A 22,330-nucleotide genomic window follows, 5' to 3' on the forward strand; every position below is an offset into this window, starting at 1 on the left:
GAATATTGTGTATGCTAGGTTATTGTGTTAGGGACACTAATTTGCCATTAGTGTCCCCTGTGCCATGCCCATTTCACAACCTTCCTACACACAAGCACCAAAGAAGACGAGGGTTGTGGTTAATAGAATCAAAGGAATTCTGTATTTGATATCATTTAAGGATATATGTTTCCTATAAAATACAAATGTCTAAGGTTCTTCATGACACAAGTGCACAGCCATTTGAAAAAAATACAGAGACACATTACAATTTTGGCAAGTCTTCAAAAACAAAGTAAACAACACACTATTCTAATATAACTCAAAGAAAACGACATGAAACCAGTCCTGGATACAATCTGCTTGCCATGGAATTCATCTCATTATTTTCATTAAATGTATAGTATGTAACTTTTTCCCAAGCTTGGTTTGGTTTTCACTGAAACATGCCATTTAAGAATATATAATACAGCAACTGTTGGTATTATTTCTTGATAAAACAAGAGACAACCATGAAAGTAGATTATGTCCTGGTTATAGTAAGATGCAACACAGAAACAGGGTAACATTGTGTTAGTCAGGATAAGGAGGTTTGATTACTCTTGTCTTGTGATGCAACTGAAGGTAAACCCTTTTTGACAAGCCAGGCCAAGACGCTGAGCTCAGAAGCTTTAAGAAAGTATGATAAATGTGACAACTTGACATAAACAGCTGATTTTAGATATGATTTTCTTATCTTTGAGTACAGTACAACATGTTTTAAGCTAAATTGAACACACATTTTAAAATACTTCACTAAAACAGGTACTGTAGATGCATTTCTACAGTAATTACAACATCCAAAATATCCCTTATTTTGATGCTTTGGACATAATTTGAACCTCTGGTTCAGTCCCTGGTTTGGTTACTTATCCGTAGCAGGAGTACCTGTTATGGGTCATGCCTTCAGGCTCCTGACAAATTTCATACAACAAAAAATCAATTAAATTAAATATACAATTCAATACATTACAGACTATTCTGTGTAACATCATCAGTACATAAGACGCAATCTTGTGTGGTGACGATGAGGTCAAGGGTGACAGTGTGTGGGGGATAAGGCAAGTCAGCCTAACTTCCTATACTGAATCAGTCATCTCACTAGACCCGACAATGCCATGAGACACACAGGGCTAGCACGCTATGCTATCTGGATGATTTCCATTGAACATACTGATCTGAGACATTGATTGGACGATAAGATAAGATAGTACTTTATTAATCCCCCAGAGGGGAAACTTGATTGCACCAGCCAATGCATACGGGGATGAGGAATGACCACTTGCCTTCCCTCTGGTGAAATGCAGTGTCATGAAATACAGTGAGTATACAAAACATTAGGAACACCTGCTCTTTCCATGACATAAACTGACCAGGTGAATCCAGGTGAAAGCTATGATCCCTTATTGATGTCACTCGTTAAATCCACTTCAATCAGTGTAGATAAAGGGTAGGAGACAGGTTGAAGAAGGATTTTTAAGCCTTGAGACAATTGAGACATGGATTGTGTGTGTGTGCCACTCAGAGAATGAATGGGCAAGACATAAAATGTAAGTGCATTTGAACGAGGTATGGTAGTAGGTGCCAGGTGCACCGTTTTGTGTCAAGAACTGCAACGCTGCTGGGTTTTTCACACTCAACAGTTTCCCGTGTGTATCAAGAATGGTCCACCAGCCAACTTGACACAACTGTGGTAAACACTGGAGTCAACATGGGCCAGCATCCCTGTGGAACGCTTTCAACAACTTGTGGAGTTCATGCCCCAATGAAATTAGGCTGTTCTGAGGGCAACAATGGATGTATATTCTGTATGTGCCATGTACTAAATGCTTGTATATCATGCTGTTATGTCCATTAGTAGTTATTTCTATTAGTAGTACAATACGACACAGCTAGCTTTAGTTTGGGCTTCAAAAGGTTCCCAAAAAGAGATGCTTTCTTCTTCTTACATGACACCTCCTCTCTTTCTACTTCTGACGACAATCAACATTTTTCTAACTGAAAATCACTCCCTTTATTATTCATTTATCACAGCTACTATTTCCGTTGATCTGAGGACCACATTAAGAATAATGTAGCTTCAATGCTAACAGTACATATCAATTAACATAAATAGTACAGCTTGACATTACAGTACGTAGCGTTAGGCAGAAGTGCAATAATTCCAAGAGTATAAGGTCATATTACTTTTTGACAGCTATAACAGAGCAGTAAACCAGTCCCCTAGCACTCTGGACAAAAGTAATGCAAGTCACATTTGTGAGAACTGCTACATAATCTGCTTGACTAGAAGGTCCTTTCTAACGAATATTGATTAAATAGGATAATTCAGTGTGAGAAAGTACAGCGAAAACAACATCAAAAAACACGCACGTTACGTGTCGTAACAGTGACTGTAGACACACATCAATGGGAAAGCACACATTTCACAGATAGAAATCCATAGAAAATAATAATATATTGAGAAACAAGTTGACTGGCCTATTCAGACTACTTTTCCCACCAAAGAGCCTTTGCAGGTATAGATTAGAATATTGGATACTTTGAATGGTGAACATTTTTTACATTCATTGTTACTCAAACTTAGTGCCCACAGAGCCATGACATTTTCTCTTAACCAATTACATTTTGTCAGACTAAAACGACAACCAGTAACATTAAAAACAATGAAAGACTGAAACATGGATTTGGTCAGGTCCCCTTTTCTTCTGATGAGTAAGACCGAGCGCTGAGAATGACAATACTGGATGGACGAGTTGATTGCGCGCTTGCATTGAACTCGCCAGTTAAGATGCACTTAGGGCTTGGCAGCAAGGCAGTGGACACAGGCAGTTAGGAGGAGGAATCCAGGGCCAAATAGAAAACGGGTTAGAGGTGAAAGGTGAGACAGGCAGAGAAAAGGGGCACTAAGACACATGGAAAGAAGAGGGGATCGATAGAAAGGGTTGATCATAGAAACAGATAGGTCGTTGGCATAACGTACTTGAGGAGAGAAGGTAAGGCTGTGACAGTAGACACATACGCAGACACTACAGCCAGGCAGGGGTATGATGATAGGTCTACCTGAGCACCCGGAGCCTCTCCTCAGCCCACACGAGTCGCCACCTAGAAGATGGAGGGACAGGTTGAGAGGGAGGGAGATGGAGAGACAGAGAGCGGGGGGGGTTTGGAGAGAGAGAGAAAATGAAGGAGTAAGGACTCACAAAATAGGATCAGTGAGCTAGCCAACTAGGTTTACCAACAATACAAACATTACTAACCTGCAGTCGGCATGCTATGCTATCTTGTACATGGTACTTACGATGACACATACTAACCTTTAGCATTCTTCATAAACCGTCAAATGAAGAGTTATACATGTACATGCGTGTTTGTCACAGTTATCTGGCAAGTTATTCATATATCCTATCCTGTGAAATATAACTCTAGAGCGTTGGGCTAGTAGCTGAAAGGTCGCTAGTTCGAATACCCGATCTGTTGATATATCCTTGAGTTAGCCACTTAACCCTAATTTGCTCCGAGGGCGCTGTACTACCATGACTGACCTTGTAAAACAACACATTTCTCTGCACCTCTCCGGTGTATGTGACAATAAAACATCATTATTATCATTTTGGGGGGTAACAACTGGTATAATTAATTGGAGACCGACTGAGAATGTTGTTACGCAGACAAATAGAAGTCATCTTGTAATATAATACATCACGCACATCGTTGGTTAGGCCGTCTCACCTGCGAGATGTTGATTCCGGTCAGTTTCTCCACCGCCGCTGGTAGGCGGGTCATGATGTCTAGCACCTCCCCTGTGAGCTGGGCCGCGCCCACCTCGCCGCCACCGCTGGATATCATGGTGATCTTGTGAGCCTGCGCCAGAGGCCTGCTGATCTCTTCCGCCATCTAGAGGAGGACACAGGCACATACGAGAGGCGTCCGTCCAGTTTCTATGCCCGGTGATCCGATTTGGGGCTCTACAACTATGTGTACGAACTAACTTTCTATCAGTGTTGTGACTTTTTCATGCAAATCTTCGATTCCATGCAGGATTTTACGCGATCGTTAAACGTCCACATCTCATATGTGTATTTGAGCTCTGTCTCTTCAAAGGTTTGTTTCTCACGAGTGGTAGTTGCTCCAGCAGCATGTCCACCATGGCTCCCTCCTTGTACTGCTGGAAGGCTTCGGCCTTCTTGGCCATCTGCTCCGCCTCGGCTCTCCCCTTCGCCTCCACAGCAAAGGCCTCCGCATCTCCCTTAATCTGTGAGAGAGAGAGAAAAAGAGAAGAACATTCTGTTATGACGGTCAATCTATGTTGTTCCAGCCTCCTTGAGTGTAACTTATCGTAAGTTGACTGCAATATTTAGTAGTATTGATTTGAGCAAGCAAAATGGTTTGAGTGTGGTGAACGTGGACTTCTCCTATTACCATCAAAGTTCTCTCTGCTTATACGAGTCACAGACACAAGAATGAGCTGCTTTTAGGGGTAAAACAAGCTTGGAACAGTAACAATGTCGTTTTCAGAATCTATCTCGAACAATGTGATGCTCACTCACCCTAATGGACTCTGCTTCAGCCTCTGCCTCCATGATGAGCTGTGCACTGTGGGAAGAGAAACATTTATTTGATCTCATACACCTTGGTTGGCCAGTGAGGTATACAGTACGGATATAGTACATTGTACATATTCAGTATAGTTTGTATCTGTGTTTTTTGTTGTTGTCTGTCTCATATGCCATAGAACACATGAATTATCTAGTATACTTTCATTGTCTACGCAATACATCTTTCACAAACTACAATATATAATTTGTGAAAGGTCATTTGGAGACCCTGTGGCCGTGACTCACCGCTGGGCCTCGGCAAGCTTCTCCAGGCGGTATCTCTCGGCCTCAGCGGGCTTCTTGACCTTGGCCTCCAGCTCCTTCTCCCTGCGGGTGATCTCCTGCTCCTGGAGCATGATCTGCTGAGAGCGCTCCACCACCTTCACCTGCATCTTCTCCTCCTCGATGCGCTGCTTGGTCTTGGCCACCTGACAGGGAGGGTTCAAACGGTAAGACCAAGATCTCAGTGGCGATCTTTGTGACCATTTTTAAGAGGTTATGTTTGATCTCTATGTGTTTTTTTTTTTTTTGTATTCCGTGTTTTACTTTTGTGTTTTTTTGTTTCAATTGGTTTGGTGAGCTGCTTTCCATTTTGAGAACAAACAAATAACGAGATTGGGTGTGCAGTACAATACATCCGTGTCTTAGCGTAATATCATGGACATACCTGCAGCTGGTAGGCCATCTCGGACTCCGCCTTCTTGGTGTTGACTTCGATGTCATAGGATGCTTTCTTCAGCTCATAGTCCCTCTGAGCCTTGGCCATCTGGATCTCATTTACATACTGGGCTGAGATCTTCTCCTGCATGGCATGGGCCTCCTACAGCGAGAGACACAGAGAGGGGAAAAAGAAACAAGAGGAGTTTGGACAAGGAAAGGTTGAGATGGAGTACCAGGAAAGAGAAAAGTAATGTATCTATTTATTTAACCTTTATTTAACCAGGTAGGCTAGTTGAGAACAAGTTCTCATTTACAACTGCGACCTGGCCAAGATAAAGCAAAGCAGTGTGACACATACAACAACACAGAATTACACATGGGATAAACAATCGTACAGTAAATAATAAAATAGAAAAAGTCTATATACAGTGTGTGCAAATGAGGTAAGGAAATAAATAGGCTATAGTGGTAAAATAATTACAATTTATCAATTAAACACTGGAGTGATAGATGTGCAGAAGATGAGTGTGCAAGTAGAGATACTGTGGTGCAAAGGAGCAAAATAAATCAAATAAATAACAGTATGGGGATGAGGTAGTTGGATGAGCTGTTTACAGATTGGCTATGTAAAGGTGCAGTGATCTGTGAGCTGCTCTGACAGCTGTTGCTTAAAGCTAGTGAGGGAGGTATGAGTCTCCAGCTTCATTGATTTTTGCAGTTCTTCCAGTCATTGGCAGCAGAGAACTGGAAGGAAAGGCGGCCAAGGTAGGAATTGGCTTTGGGTGTGACCAGTGAAATATACCTGCTGGAGTGCGTGATATGGGTGGGTGCTGCTATGGTGACCAGTGAGCTGAGATGAGTCGGGGCTTTACCTAGCAAAGACTTATAGATGACCTGGAGCCAGTGGGTTTGGCGACGAATATGAAGCGAGGGCCAGCCAACGAGAGCATACAGGTCGCAGTGGTGGATAGTATATGGGGCTTTGCTGAGTAGAGTGTAGGAGGCTATTTCATAAATGACATCGCCGAAGTCGAGGATAGGTACGATAGTCAGTTTTACGAGAGTATGTTTGGCAGCATGAGTGAAGGATGCTTTGTTGCGAAAAAGTAAGCCGTTTCTAGATGTAATTTTAGATTGGAGATGCTTAATGTGAGTCTGGAAGGAGATATATATATATATATGGGGGATTGTAAATGATGCAGACAATTACATTGATGGAAACTACAATCTATCTGCAATATTCAAGTTGGTCTACCCCACCAAAAAATCAAGTAAGAATGGATAAGGAAAACCAAGCAAAAGAAAATATCAAATCAAATCAAATGTTATTTGTCACATACACATGGTTAGCAGATGTTAATGCGAGTGTGGCGAAATGCTTGTGCTTCTAGTTCCGACAATGCAGTAATAACCAACAAGTAATCTAGCTAACAATTCCAAAACTATTACCTTATAGACACAAGTGTAAGGGGATAAATAATATGTACATAAAGATATATGAATGAGTGATGGTACAGAGCGGCATAGGCAAGATACAGTAGATGGTATTGAGTACAGTATATACATATGAGATGAGTATGTAAACAAAGTGGCATAGTTAAAGTGGCTAGTGATACATGTATTACATAAAGATGCAGTAGATGATATAGAGTACAGTATATACGTATACATATGAGATGATTAATGTAGGGTATGTAAACATTATATTAGGTAGCATTGTTTAAAGTGGCTAGTGATATATTTTACATCATTTCCCATCAATTCCCATTATTAAAGTGGCTGGAGTTGAGTCAGTGTGTTGGCAGCAGCCACTCCATGTTAGTGGTGGCTGTTTAACAGTCTGATGGCCTTGAGATAAAAGCTGTTTTTCAGTCTCTCAATACCAGCTTTAATGCACCTGTACTGACCTCGCCTTCTGGATGTTAGCGGGGTGAACAGGCAGTGGCTCGGGTGGTTGTTGTCCTTGATGATCTTTATGGCCTTCCTGTGACATCGGGTGGTGTAGGTATCCTGGAAGGCAGGTAGTTTGCCCCCGGTGATGCGTTGTGCAGACCTCACTACCCTCTGGAGAGCCTTACGGTTGTGGGCGGAGCAGTTGCCGTACCAGGCGGTGATACAGCCCGACAGGATGCTCTCGATTGTGCATCTGTAGAAGTTTGTGAGTGCTTTTGGTGACAAGCTGAATTTCTTCAGCCTCCTGAGGTTGAAGAGGCTGCGCCTTCTTCACGATTCTGTCTGTGTGGGTGGACCAATTCAGTTTGTCTGTGTTGTGTACGCCGAGGAACTTAAAACTTACTACCCTCTCCACTACTGTTCCATCGATGTGGATAGGGGGGTGTACCCTCTGCTGTTTCCTGAAGTCCACAATCATCTCCTTAGTTTTGTTGACGTTGAGTGTGAGGTTATTTTCCTGACACCACACTCCGAGGGCCCTCACCTCCTCCCTGTAGGCCGTCTCGTCGTTGTTGATAATCAAGCCTACGACTGTTGTGTCGTCCGCGAACTTGATGATTGAGTTGGAGGCGTGCGTGGCCACGCAGTGAACAGGGAGTACAGGAGAGAGCTCAGAACGCACCCTTGTGGGGCCCAAGTGTTGAGGATCAGCGAGGTGGAGATGTTGTTGCCTACCCTCACCACCTGGGGGCGGCCCATCAGGAAGTCCAGTACGCAGTTGCACAGGGCGGGGTCGAGACCCAGGTCTTGATGACGAGCTTGGAGGGTACTATGGTGTTAAATGCCGAGCTGTAGTCGATGAACAGCATTCTCACATAGGTATTCCTCTTGTCCAGATGGGTTAGGGCAGTGTGCAGTGTGGTTGAGATTGCATCGTCTGTGGACCTATTTGAGCGGTAAGCAAATTGGAGTGGGACTAGGCTGTCAGGTAGGGTGGAGGTGATATGGTCCTTGACTAGTCTCTCAAAGCACTTCATGATGACAGAAGTGAGTGCTACGGGGCGGTAGTCGTTTAGCTCAGTTACCTTAGCTTTCTTGGGAACAGGAACAATGGTGGCCCGCTTGAAGCATGTGGGAACAACAGACTGGGATAGGGATTGATTGAATATGTCCGTAAACACACCAGCCAGCTGGTCTGCGCATGCTCTGAGGGCGCGGCTGGGGATGCCGTCTGGGCCTGCAGCCTTACGAGGGTTGACATGTTTAAATGTTTTCCTCACGTCGGCTGCAGTGAAGGAGAGTCCGCATGTTTTGGTTGCGGGCCGTGTCAGTGGCACTGTATTGTCATCAAAGCGGGCAAAAAAGTTATTTAGTCTGCCTGGGAGCAAGACATCCTGGTCCGTGACGGGGCTGGTATTCTTTTTGTAATCCGTGATTGACTGTAGACCCTGCCACATACCTCTTGTGTCTGAGCCGTTGAATTGAGATTCTACTTTGTCTCTATACTGACGCTTAGCTTGTTTGATTGCCTTGCTGAGGGAATAGCTACACTGTTTGTATTCGGTCATGTTTCCGGTCACCTTGCCCTGATTAAAAGCAGTGGTTCGCGCTTTCAGTTTCACGAGATTGCTGCCATCAATCCACGGTTTCTGGTTTGGGAATGTTTTAATCGTTGCTATGGGAACGACATCTTCAACGCACATTCTAATGAACTCGCTCACCGAATCAGCGTATTCGTCAATGTTGTTGTTTGATGCAATACGAAACATATCCCAGTCCACGTGATGGAAGCAGTCTTGGAGTGTGGAATCAGATTGGACGGACCAGCGTTGAACAGACTTCTCAGCGCGGGAGCTTCTTGTTTTAGTTTCTGTCTGTAGGCAGGGATCAACTAAATGGAGTCGTGGTCAGCTTTTCCGAAAGGAGAGTGGGGCAGGGCCTCATATGCGTCGCGGAAGTTAGAATAGCAATGATCCAAGGTTTTTCCAGCCCTGGTTGCGCAATCGATATGCTGATACACAATTTAGGGAGTCTTTTTTTCAGATTAGCCTTGTTAAAATCCCCAGCTACAATGAATGCAGCATCAGGATATATGGATTCCAGTTTGCAAAGAGTCAAATAAAGTTCGTTCAGAGCCATCGATGTGTCTGCTTGGGGGGAAATATATACGGCTGTGATTATAATCGAAGATAATTCCCTTGGTAGATAATGCGGTCGACATTTGATTGTGAGGAATTCTAAATCAGGTGAACAGAATATGATGGTGAATTCCGAAATAAACAAGAGCAAGGTAAAGGATAACGGGTTGAGGAAGAGAAGGTAGAAAGAATGAGAGACTAGAGAGAAAGGAGAGGTGGCTCACCCTGATCACAGCATCCCTCTTGAACTGGGCCTCTCCGATGCGGGCGTCTTTCTGCACCTGGGCGGTCCTGGACTTCCCCAGGGAGTGGAGGTAGTCCTGAACCACAGAGAGGAAGACGACAACATGCTTTTAGTTTAGGGTCGATTATTTACCTGGCATCCATCTAGTGTCCATTATTTACCTTTTATTGGAGCATCTGCGGAAAAATGGAGTCTCCATTGAAAGTAGAGAGAGAAAGCACACCTGGTCATCGTGAACGTCTTTGAGCGTGTAGCTGACCACGCTGATGCCCATGTTGACCAGGTCAGACGAGGCCACCTTGAACACCTCCTCCGAGAACTTCTTGCGGTCCCTATAGATCTCCTGATGGGGGAAATAACAGAGTTAGAGCCTATGTTGATATACCTTCGTTTGACAATGAAAATATGCAGTGCTCCCTCTCCATCATCCTACTATGTAGTTGGACACATAGCCAGAAATAGATTTCACTATGACTATGGTTCGACTGTAAATATATAATACGGTTTGATTTGTTGTTTGTTATGGTCTGTTTGTTATGGTCTGTTTGTTATGGTCTGTTTATGGTCTGTTTCTTATGTTCTGTTTATGGTCTGTTTCTTATGTTCTGTTTATGGTCTGTTTGTTATGGTCTTTTTGTTATGGTCTGTTTGTGTTCTGTTTGATATGGTCTGTTTATGTTCTGTTTGTTATGGTCTGTTTGTTATGGTCTGTTTGTTATGGTCTGTTTATGGTCTGTTTGTTATGGTCTGTTTGTTATGGTCTTTTTCTTATGGTCTGTTTGTTATGGTCTGTTTGTTATGGTCTGTTTATGGTCTGTTTGTTATGGTCTGTTTGTTATGGTCTTTTTGTTATGGTCTGTTTGTGTTCTGTTTGATATGGTCTGTTTATGTTCTGTTTGTTATGGTCTGTTTGTTATGGTCTGTTTGTTATGGTCTGTTTATGTTCTGTTTGTTATGGTCTGTTTGTGTTCTGTTTGATATGGTCTGTTTATGTTCTGTTTGTTATGGTCTGTTTGTTATGGTCTGTTTGTGTTCTGTTTGTTATGATCTGTTTGTTTTGGTCTGTTTGTTATGGTCTGTCACAAGCCATTTCTAGTATGCAATGTGCTGTTTTGCATATGGTACAAATACTACGGTTCAAAAGTTTGGGGTCACTTAGAAATGTCCTTATTTTTTAAAGAAAATCACATTTTCTGTCCATTAAAATAACATCAAATTGATCAGAAATACAATGTAGACATTGTTAATGTTGTAATTGACTATTGTAGCTGGAAACTGATGATTTCTTATGGAATATCTACGTAGGTGTCCAGAGGCCCTTTATCAGCAACCATCACTTCTGTGTTCCAATGGCACGTTGTGTTAGCTAATCCAAGGTTATCATTTTAAAAGGCTAATTGACCATTAGAAAACCTGTTTGCAATTATGTTAGCACAGCTGCAAACTGTTGTTCTCTGATTAAAGAAGCAATAAAACTGGCCTTCTTTAGACTAGTTGAGTATCTGGAGCATCAGCATTTGTGTGTTCGATTACAGGCTCAAAATGGCTAGAAACAAATAACTTTCTTCTGAAACTCATCGGTCTATTCTTGTTCTGAGAAATGAAGGTTGTTCCAAGCGAGAAATTGCCAAGAAACTGAAGATCTCATACAGCGCTGTGTACTACTCCCTTCACAGAACAGCACAAACTGGCCCTAACCAGAATAGAAAGAGGAGTGGGAGGCCCCGGTGCACAACTGAGCAAGAGGACAAGTACATTAGAGTGTCTAGTTTGAGAAACAGACTCCTCACAAGTCCTAAACTGGCAGCTTCATTAAATAGTACACGTAAAACACAGGTCTCATTGTCAAAAGTGAAGAGGCGACTCCGGGATGCTGGCCTTCGATGATGCCACAGATACTCAACTAGTCTAAAGAATTCCAGTTTTATTGCTTCTTTAATCAGAGAACAACAGTTTTCAGCTGTGCTAACATAATTGCAAAAGGGTTTTCTAATGATCAATTAGCCTTTTAAAATGATAAACTTGGATTAGCTAACACAACGTGATGGATGCTGAAAATGGGCCTCTGTACGTCTATGTAAATATTCCATTAGAAATCAGCTGTTTCCAGCTACAATGGTCATTTACAACATTAACAATGTCTACACTGTATTTCTGAACAATTTGATGTTATTTTAATGGACAAAAAATGTGCTTTTCTTTCAAAAACAAGGACGTTTCTAAGTGACCCCAAACTTTTGAACGGTGGTGTACATAGAAAAATACCCTCGAATAAAAGGTGACATTATGTACAGTCGCCTCATATTAAACAATTGATCTCAAATCCAAAATGCTGGAGTATGGGGCCAAATTAAAAGTTTTAGCTTCACTGTCCAAATAAATGGGTAGGGGAGTGTATCTCTGGCCATAGCTCTTGGGTTTGGTCATGGCTATAAAGCATCGAAATCAGTGATATGCTATAATGTGCTGTTTGTTTATCTGTAACTGTGGATGTGGCCAGTAAGAATGCTATCCAGTTAACCTCATGCAACCGTGAAGAAGGCAAATGGTGCCAAAATGTTTCTATATTGCACTAAAATGAGTGAGCTGCTATAATGTAGCCTGATCCCAGATCTGTTTGTGACATCTTGCAAAACAGATGTTCTACAACAGGTTGGTCAAAACAAGCATTGTGATTGGGTACTCGGCAGGTACTCGACTTCGCCTTGGACCAACGACCGCAGCACGGCTGTGCTAAAAAGGTCAAGTTTACCTCCACAGTCAGGTGGGCAATAATGGCCCTCTGGTGACCCTCCAGCGTCTCCAGGGCGATTTGGGCGATCTCGCCCTCCGACTTCCCCATGAACATCTGACAGGCTGCGGCCAGCATCTGCTTGTTCTGCCCCTGGATCTTCATCTGGAGGGAGGAGAGCACACAGGTTAATAGTTCATTAGGGCATGCAACCGAAAACATTTTTAAATGTTTTGAAACAGACAATGTGCATTTTATGAGCAAGTTCAGGTAGTCCCTCCCTGTTTTAGTCTGTTGTTGGTGATTAATGAGCATGACTCAGGTGTGCACATTGCTAAACAAACAGAAGCATCTGCTGTATACTACCCGACTACACAGCAGTAGTAGTAGTACTAACACTCCCAACAGGCAAGGTTACTCAGTTCTGTCCAAAGCACAAGCGAGTGAGGTATTTAATAATTTAAGACCCGTGTGTCATGTTTGTCATTCATTGTCATGTCTTGTCCCTGTGCTCCCCATGCTATTCGTTTCCCTCTGCTGGTCTTGTTTGGTTCTATCCTTCTCTCTCCCCCTCCCTCTCTCACTCTCTCGCTCTCTCTTCTCTCTGTCGTTCCGTTCCTGCTCCCAGCTGTTCCTATTCCCCTAATCATCATTTAGTCTTTCCACACCTGTTCCCGATCCTTTCCCCTGATTAGACTCCCTATTTATTCCTTTGTGATCCGTTCCTGTTCCGTCGGTTCCTTGTTTTGTATTCCATGCTGTAATTGCGTTTCGCCCTGTCCTGTCGTGTTTTTTGCCGTGATTGTGTATCACCCTGTCCTGTCGTGTTTTGTGCCTTCTTCAGACGCTGCGTGTGAGCAGGTGTCTCAGTTGACTACGGCCTGCGCCTACCCGGCGACCTGCAGTCTGTGGCCGCTTCTCCAGTTGTTTTCCCCTCTACTATCTAGAGGATTTCAGTTATTCGGTTTTGAGCATTAATAAACTCTGTTTCTGTTAAGTCGCGTTTGGGTCCTCCTTCACCTGCATGACAGAAGGAACCGACCAAAGAATGGACCCAGCGACTTCAGACGCTCGTTACACTGCCGTCGAGATCCAAGGAGCCATGCTCGGCAGACACGAGCAGGAATTGTCTGCTGCTCGCCATGCCGTGGAGAACCTGGCCGCTCAGGTTTCCGACCTCTCTGGACAGTTCCAGAGTCTACGTCTCGTGCCACCTGTTACTCCCTGGCCTGCCGAGCCTCCTGAACCCAGGGTTAATAACCCACCTTGCTACTCCGGGCAGCCCACTGAGTGCCGCTCCTTTCTCACGCAGTGTGAGATTGTGTTCTCTCTCCAACCCCACACATACTCTAGAGAGAGAGCTCGGGTTGCTTTCGTCATTTCACTCCTTACTGGCCGGGCTCGAGAATGGGGCACAGCTATCTGGGAGGCAAGGGCTGATTGCTCTAACAGATTCCAGAACTTTAAAGAGGAGATGATTCGGGTTTTTGACCGTTCAGTTTTTGGTGAGGAGGCTTCCAGGGCCCTGGCTTCCTTATGCCAAGGTGAACGGTCCATAACGGATTATTCCATTGAGTTTCGCACTCTTGCTGCCTCTAGTGAGTGGAACGAGCCGGCGCTGCTCGCTCGTTTTCTGGAGGGACTCCACGCAGTGGTTAAGGATGAGATTCTCTCCCGGGAGGTTCCTTCAGATGTGGACTCCTTGATTGCTCTCGCCATCCGCATAGAACGACGGGTAGATCTTCGTCACCGGGCTCGTGGAAGAGAGCTCGCATCAACGGTGTTTCCCTGCTCCGCATCGCAACCATCTCCCTCTGGCTTTGAGACTGAGCCCACGCAGCTGGGAGGGATTCGCATCTCGAATAAGGAGAGGGAACAGAGGATCACCAACCGCCTGTGCCTCTATTGCGGAGTTGCTGGACATTTTGTTATTTCATGTCCAGTAAGAGGCCAGAGCCCATCAGTAAGCGGAGGGCTACTGGTGAGCGCTACTACTCAGGTCCCTTCATCTAGATCTTGTACTACTATGTCGGTCCATCTACGCTGGACCGGTTCGGGTGCTACATGCAGTGCTTTGATTGACTCTGGGGCTGAGGGTTGTTTCATGGACGAAGCATGGGCTCGGAAACATAACATTCCTTTCAGACCGTTAGACAGGCCTACGCCCATGTTTGCCTTAGATGGTAGTCATCTTCCCAGTATCAAATTTGAGACACTACCTTTAACTCTCACAGTATCTGGTAACCACAGTGAGACTATGTCTTTTTTGATTTTCCGTTCACCGTTTACACCTGTTGTTTTGGGTCACCCCTGGCTTGTATGTCATAATCCTTCTATTAATTGGTCTAGTAATTCTATCCTATCCTGGAACGTTTCTTGTCATGTGAAGTGTTTAATGTCTGCCATCCCTCCCATTTCTTCTGTCCCTACTTCTCAGGAGGAACCTGGCGATTTGACAGGAGTGCCGGAGGAATATCATGATCTGCGCACGGTCTTCAGTCGGTCCCGAGCCAACTCCCTTCCTCCTCACCGGTCGTATGATTGTAGTATTGATCTCCTTCCGGGGACCACTCCTCCTCGAGGTAGACTATACTCTCTGTCGGCTCCCGAACGTAAGGCTCTCGAGGATTATTTGTCTGTGTCTCTTGACGCCGGTACCATAGTGCCTTCTTCCTCTCCGGCCGGGGCGGGGTTCTTTTTGTTAAGAAGAAGGAAGGTACTCTGCGCCCCTGCGTGGATTATCGAGGGCTGAATGACATAACGGTTAAGAATCGTTATCCGCTTCCCCTTATGTCATCAGCCTTCGAGATTCTGCAGGGAGCCAGGTGCTTTACTAAGTTGGACCTTCGTAACGCTTACCATCTCGTGCGCATCAGAGAGGGGGACGAGTGGAAAACGGCGTTTAATACTCCGTTAGGGCATTTTGAGTACCGGGTTCTGCCGTTCGGTCTCGCCAATGCGCCAGCTGTTTTTCAGGCATTAGTTAATGATGTTCTGAGAGACATGCTGAACATTTTTGTTTTTGTCTATCTTGACGATATCCTGATTTTTTCTCCGTCACTCGAGATTCATGTTCAGCACGTTCGACGTGTTCTACAGCGCCTTTTAGAGAATTGTCTCTACGTAAAGGCTGAGAAGTGCTCTTTTCATGTCTCCTCCGTTACTTTTCTCGGTTCCGTTATTTCCGCTGAAGGCATTCAGATGGATTCCGCTAAGGTCCAAGCTGTCAGTGATTGGCCCGTTCCAAGGTCACGTGTCGAGTTGCAGCGCTTCTTAGGTTTCGCTAATTTCTATCGGCGTTTCATTCGTAATTTCGGTCAAGTTGCTGCCCCTCTCACAGCTCTTACTTCTGTCAAGACGTGTTTTAAGTGGTCCGGTTCCGCCCAGGGAGCTTTTGATCTTCTAAAAGAACGTTTTACGTCCGCTCCTATCCTCGTTACTCCTGACGTCACTAGACAATTCATTGTCGAGGTTGACGCTTCAGAGGTAGGCGTGGGAGCCATTCTATCCCAGCGCTCCCAGTCTGACGATAAGGTTCATCCTTGCGCTTATTTTTCTCATCGCCTGTCGCCATCTGAGCGCAACTATGATGTGGGTAACCGTGAACTGCTCGCCATCCGCTTAGCCCTAGGCGAATGGCGACAGTGGTTGGAGGGGGCGACCGTTCCTTTTGTCGTTTGGACAGACCATAAGAACCTTGAGTACATCCGTTCTGCCAAACGACTTAATGCCCGTCAAGCTCGTTGGGCGTTGTTTTTCGCTCGTTTCGAGTTTGTGATTTCTTACCGTCCGGGTAGCAAGAACACCAAGCCTGATGCCTTATCCCGTCTGTTTAGTTCTTCTGTGGCTTCTACTGATCCCGAGGGGATTCTTCCTTATGGGCGTGTTGTCGGGTTAACAGTCTGGGGAATTGAAAGACAGGTTAAGCAAGCACTCACGCACACTGCGTCGCCGCGCGCTTGTCCTAGTAACCTCCTTTTCGTCCCTGTTTCCACTCGTCTGGCTGTTCTTCAGTGGGCTCACTCTGCCAAGTTAGCGGGTCATCCCGGTGTTCGAGGCACTCTTGCGTCTATTCGCCAGCGCTTTTGGTGGCCGACTCAGGAGCGTGACACGCGCCGTTTCGTGGCTGCCTGTTCGGACTGCGCGCAGACTAAGTCGGGTAACTCTCCTCCTGCCGGTCGTCTCAGACCGCTCCCCATTCCTTCTCGACCATGGTCTCACATTGCCTTAGACTTCATTACCGGTCTGCCTTTGTCTGCGGGGAAGACTGTGATTCTGACGGTTGTCGATAGGTTCTCTAAGGCGGCACATTTCATTCCCTCGCTAAACTTCCTTCCGCTAAGGAGACGGCACAAATCATTATTGAGAATGTATTCAGAATTCATGGCCTCCCGTTAGACGCCGTTTCAGACAGAGGTCCGCAATTCACGTCACAGTTTTGGAGGGAGTTCTGTCGTTTGATTGGTGCGTCCGTCAGTCTCTCTTCCGGGTTTCATCCCCAGTCTAACGGTCAAGCAGAGAGGGCCAATCAGACGATTGGTCGCATACTACGCAGCCTTTCTTTCAGGAACCCTGCGTCTTGGGCAGAACAGCTCCCCTGGGCAGAATACGCTCACAATTCGCTTCCTTCGTCTGCTACCGGGTTATCTCCGTTTCAGAGTAGTCTGGGTTACCAGCCTCCTCTGTTCTCATCCCAGCTTGCCGAGTCCAGCGTTCCCTCCGCTCAAGCGTTTGTCCAACGTTGTGAGCGCACCTGGAGGAGGGTGAGGTCTGCACTTTGCCGTTACAGGGCACAGACGGTGAGAGCCGCCAATAAACGCAGGATTAAGAGTCCAAGGTATTGTTGCGGCCAGAGAGTGTGGCTTTCCACTCGCAACCTTCCTCTTACGACAGCTTCTCGTAAGTTGACTCCGCGGTTCATTGGTCCGTTCCGTGTCTCCCAGGTCGTCAATCCTGTCGCTGTGCGACTGCTTCTTCCGCGACATCTTCGTCGCGTCCATCCTGTCTTCCATGTCTCCTGTGTTAAGCCCTTTCTTCGCACCCCCGTTCGTCTTCCCTCCCCCCCCTCCCGTCCTTGTCGAGAGCGCACCTATTTACAAGGTACATAAGATTATGGACATGCGTTCTCGGGGACGGGGTCACCAATACCTAGTGGATTGGGAGGGTTACGGTCCTGAGGAGAGGAGTTGGGTTCCGTCTCGGGACGTGCTGGACCGTTCGCTCATCGATGATTTCCTCCGTTGCCGCCAGGATTCCTCCTCGAGTGCGCCAGGAGGCGCTCGGTGAGTGGGGGGGGTACTGTCATGTTTGTCATTCATTGTCATGTCTTGTCCCTGTGCTCCCCATGCTATTCGTTTCCCTCTGCTGGTCTTGTTTGGTTCTATCCTTCTCTCTCCCCCTCCCTCTCTCACTCTCTCGCTCTCTCTTCTCTCTGTCGTTCCGTTCCTGCTCCCAGCTGTTCCTATTCCCCTAATCATCATTTAGTCTTTCCACACCTGTTCCCGATCCTTTCCCCTGATTAGACTCCCTATTTATTCCTTTGTGATCCGTTCCTGTTCCGTCGGTTCCTTGTTTTGTATTCCATGCTGTAATTGCGTTTCGCCCTGTCCTGTCGTGTTTTTTGCCGTGATTGTGTATCACCCTGTCCTGTCGTGTTTTGTGCCTTCTTCAGACGCTGCGTGTGAGCAGGTGTCTCAGTTGACTACGGCCTGCGCCTACCCGAAGCGACCTGCAGTCTGTGGCCGCTTCTCCAGTTGTTTTCCCCTCTACTATCTAGAGGATTTCAGTTATTCGGTTTTGAGCATTAATAAACTCTGTTTCTGTTAAGTCGCGTTTGGGTCCTCCTTCACCTGCATGACACCGTGTATAAATGAATGATATAAGCAAAACAGTTGGCATGTTTTAATTAGCTACTTGATACCTACTTACCTAAAGAGAGCCTTTGTATTTGTGTTCAAAACTAGGGCCATTATTGCCCACCTGACTGTGGAGGTAAACTTTTGAGCACAGCTGTGCTGCGGTCGTTGATACAAGGCTTAAAGGTGATGTAACAGAATAGTGCCGTTACACTGGCTCAGGAAGAAATGGAGACAGAGAAAGATGGAGAGACAAACCTGGGCAATACCAGTGACCGAGATGGGAACCCCATGCCGGGTGTAGACTTTATCACTCTTCACGTTCAGCGTCAGAGTGTTCAGGGAGATCCTGGGAGAGAGGAGAGGAAATAAGGGAGAGATATAGTCATTCCACAATGCTGTAGTATGATATCCCAAAACAATGGCAAATGGTAACGCACGGCCAATATATGTGTTTGCAGACGTGAACAGGAAAAGAGACCACACCTCTGGATCTTCTGAACACAGGGAAGCACAAACACTCTGCCTCCAGAAATCATTACTGGAGGAGAACGGCAGAGCCCTGAGAAACAGAGAGCGAGAGAGGGAGAGGAAGAGAGCGAGAGAGGGAGAGGGAGAGCGAGAGGGAGAGCGAGAGAGAGAGCGAGAGCGAGAGAGGGAGAGGGAGAGCGAGAGAGAGAGCGAGAGGGAGAGCGAGAGAGCGAGAGAGGGAGAGAGAGAGCGAGAGAGGGAGAGAGGGAGAGAGAGAGTGAGAGAGGGAGAGCGAGAGGGAGAGCGAGAGAGAGCGAAAGAGCAAGAGAAGGAGAGCGAGAGGATGGTGAGATACGCATGCGAGTATTACTACCATCTTACAGCTCTTTAATGTAATATGTTTATAAATGGAGAATAGAATTGTATTGATTAGAGAATGGACCTGACACCACCATAGCCTCATTTGGACCACATGTGTAGAACATGTTTTTTTCTCCCTCAGATTCTAGAAAGACAAAAAACAACACACACAATTGAATTAAACAATTTCATATACCAAGCTTCAATGCTTGGCAATGGGCCTGACAGTGGGCTACTTAAGAGTCCTACATTGGCCTATTGCTCAAACATTTCTAGCTTCATTCATCAGTCATGCTTGACAGCTTTGACTGGAATCTATATAGTAGGCCTAATAATAATTTCATATAGCTACATGTAACATGTGACGAAACGTTTTCTATATTTCAATTCAGATTGAATCCGAATTTGAGCTGGTAGTCAGTATTAGAACTATTGTGATATTCTCCATGTAAATCCAAGGGGGCAGGAGCCTTGAGAAAGTTCTCGAGACAACACTGATAGCTAATTTAATTTGCGTAAATGTTGCGCATCATCACACAGGACATTTTGCTGATAAAGAACATAGAAAAACAAGCTAATAAATGTATCAACAAATGTATCAACACACATGCAAATAGGATATAAATAAAACATGCAAGGGTGTAGCAACACGTTACAAAATGATACAAATGTGTCCAATTCCACTATCCTTTTTGCCAGACCCCACTGCTGTTTACATACATTGCAATCCGAGATGCATCAAATCAATCGAATGATTAGGCGAAGTATGTCCAATCACTTACCAATTTGACAGAATGAACTAATGCAGAATGCAAATGTATAGATACTTGTTTTGCTCTCAAAATACAGCAGCGTTATTCTTGCTATCGTCTGTCCAATGACTGTATGTATATATGAAGCGTTTGTACCGTTATAGCCCTTCCCGTCAAAAGAGTCTATCCATAGTCTCACGCCCATTACAAAATGTGCTGTCGCCATCTGGTGTTGCGGTGGTGAATTTAATTTCATTCAATGATCAGTGTGAAATAGTTCAGTATTTAGGATACAATATCGAAGTACTTAGCTAGGTCAACAAAAGTATTGCATTTCTGCTCTTTAGTTGCACTTTTTTATTTGTTGTTTATTTGATGTGACCCCGCCCCTCTCTCTCTACCGCACCTGCTGTCTCAACCTCTGACTGCTCTGCAATGAAAGGCCAACTGACATTTACTCCTGAGGTAAATGTTGCACCCTCTATAACCACTGTGATTATTATTTGACCCTGCTGGTCGTCTATGAGCATTTTAACATCTTGAAGAGCGATCTGGCCTTAAGGACCATGCACTCTTATAATCTTCACCGCCACAGCCAGAAGAGGACTGACAACACCTCAGAGCCTGGTTCCTCTCTAGGTTTCCTCCTAGGTTCCTGCCTTTCTAGGGATTTTTTTTTACATTTACATTTACATTTACATTTAAGTCATTTAGCAGACGCTCTTATCCAGAGCGACTTACAAATTGGTGCATTCACCTTATGACATCCAGTGGGACAGTCACTTAACAATAGTGCATCTAAAACTTAGGGGGGGGGTGGGGTGAGAGGGATTACTTAACCTATCCTAGGTATTCCTTAAAGAGGTGGGGTTTCAGGTGTCTCCGGAAGGTGGTGATTGACTCCGCTGTCCTGGCGTTGTGAGGGAGTTTGTTCCACCATTGGGGGGGCCAGGGCAGCGAACAGTTTTGACTGGGCTGAGCGGGAGCTGTATTTCCTCAGTGGTAGGGAGGCGAGCAGGCCAGAGGTGGATGAACGCAGTGCCCTTGTTTGGGTGTAGGGCCTGATCAGAGCCTGGAGGTACTGAGGTGCCGTTCCCCTCACAGCTCCGGTAGGCAAGCACCATGGTCTTGTAGCGGATGCGAGCTTCAACTGGAAGCCAGTGGAGAGAACGGAGGAGCGGGGTGACGTGAGAGAACTTGGGAAGGTTGAACACCAGACGGGCTGCGGCGTTCTGGATGAGTTGAAGGGGTTTAATGGCACAGGCAGGGAGCCCAGCCAACAGCGAGTTGCAGTAATCCAGACGGGAGATGACAAGTGCCTGGATTAGGACCTGCGCCGCTTCCTGTGTGAGGCAGGGTCGTACTCTGCGGATGTTGTAGAGCATGAACCTACAGGAACGGGCCACCGCCTTGATGTTAGTAGAGAACGACAGGGTGTTGTCCAGGATCACGCCAAGGTTCTTGGCGCTCTGGGAGGAGGACACAATGGAGTTGTCGACCGTGATGGCGAGATCATGGAACGGGCAGTCCTTCCCCGGGAGGAAGAGCAGCTCCGTCTTGCCGAGGTTCAGCTTGAGGTGGTGATCCGTCATCCACACTGATATGTCTGCCAGACATGCAGAGATGCGATTCGCCACCTGGTCATCAGAAGGGGGAAAGGAGAAGATTAATTGTGTGTCGTCTGCATAGCAATGATAAGAGAGACCATGTGAGGTTATGACAGAGCCAAGTGACTTGGTGTATAGCGAGAATAGGAGAGGGCCAAGAACAGAGCCCTGGGGGACACCAGTGGTGAGAGCGCGTGGTGAGGAGACAGATTCTCGCCACGCCACCTGGTAGGAGCGACCTGTCAGGTAGGACGCAATCCAAGCGTGGGCCGCGCCGGAGATGCCCAACTCGGAGAGGGTGGAGAGGAGGATCTGATGGTTCACAGTATCGAAGGCAGCCGATAGATCTAGAAGGATGAGAGCAGAGGAGAGAGAGTTAGCTTTAGCAGTGCGGAGCGCCTCCGTGATACAGAGGAGAGCAGTCTCAGTTGAATGACTAGTCTTGAAACCTGACTGATTTGGATCAAGAAGGTCATTCAGAGAGAGATAGCGGGAGAGCTGGCCAAGGACGGCACGTTCAAGAGTTTTGGAGAGAAAAGAAAGAAGGGATACTGGTCTGTAATTGTTGACATCGGAGGGATCGAGTGTAGGTTTTTTCAGAAGGGGTGCAACTCTCGCTCTCTTGAAGACGGAAGGGACGTAGCCAACGGTCAGGGATGAGTTGATGAGCGAGGTGAGGTAAGGGAGAAGGTCTCCGGAAATGGTCTGGAGAAGAGAGGAGGGGATAGGGTCAAGCGGGCAGGTTGTTGGGCGGCCGGCCGTCACAAGACGCGAGATTTCATCTGGAGAGAGAGGGGAGAAAGAGGTCAGAGCACAGGGTAGGGCAGTGTGAGCAGAACCAGCGGTGTCGTTTGACTTAGCAAACGAGGATCGGATGTCGTCGACCTTCTTTTCAAAATGGTTGACGAAGTCATCTGCAGAGAGGGAGGAGGGGGGGAGGGGGCGGAGGATTCAGGAGGGAGGAGAAGGTGGCAAAGAGCTTCCTAGGGTTAGAGGCAGATGC

General features: G+C 46.0%; 1 protein-coding gene across 1 annotated transcript; it reads right to left on the minus strand.

Annotated features, from left to right (window-relative positions):
* Positions 1-1,634: 1,634 nt before the first annotated feature.
* On the minus strand, positions 1,635-19,887 carry LOC124043545 (flotillin-1). The gene is made up of 13 exons (XM_046362234.1): positions 19,751-19,887; positions 19,051-19,113; positions 18,624-18,699; positions 18,396-18,486; positions 12,304-12,447; positions 9,775-9,894; positions 9,532-9,627; positions 5,284-5,436; positions 4,863-5,044; positions 4,569-4,614; positions 4,136-4,273; positions 3,751-3,915; positions 1,635-3,123 (listed from the first exon to the last, which is right to left on the minus strand). The coding sequence occupies exons 2-13, from the start codon at positions 19,091-19,093 to the stop codon at positions 3,103-3,105; spliced, it is 1,275 nt and encodes a 424-aa protein (XP_046218190.1). The 5' UTR covers positions 19,094-19,113; positions 19,751-19,887; the 3' UTR covers positions 1,635-3,102.
* Positions 19,888-22,330: the final 2,443 nt, after the last annotated feature.

The sequence above is a fragment of the Oncorhynchus gorbuscha genome, linkage group LG09, assembly GCF_021184085.1.
Source record: "Oncorhynchus gorbuscha isolate QuinsamMale2020 ecotype Even-year linkage group LG09, OgorEven_v1.0, whole genome shotgun sequence".
Taxonomy (NCBI): Eukaryota; Metazoa; Chordata; class Actinopteri; order Salmoniformes; family Salmonidae; genus Oncorhynchus; species Oncorhynchus gorbuscha.

Bases quoted from the DNA above. Each gene is read 5' to 3' on its own strand.
- LOC124043545 (XM_046362234.1), bottom strand. From the start codon at position 19,093: ATGTTCTACACATGTGGTCCAAATGAGGCTATGGTGGTGTCAG. The intron at 9,895-12,303 runs GTAAACTTGACC...TTCCCCCATCAG, and splicing joins TTGCCCACCTGACTGTGGAG to GAGATCTATAGGGACCGCAA. The intron at 3,124-3,750 runs GTGAGACGGCCT...TCCATCTTCTAG, and splicing joins CCGGAATCAACATCTCGCAG to GTGGCGACTCGTGTGGGCTG.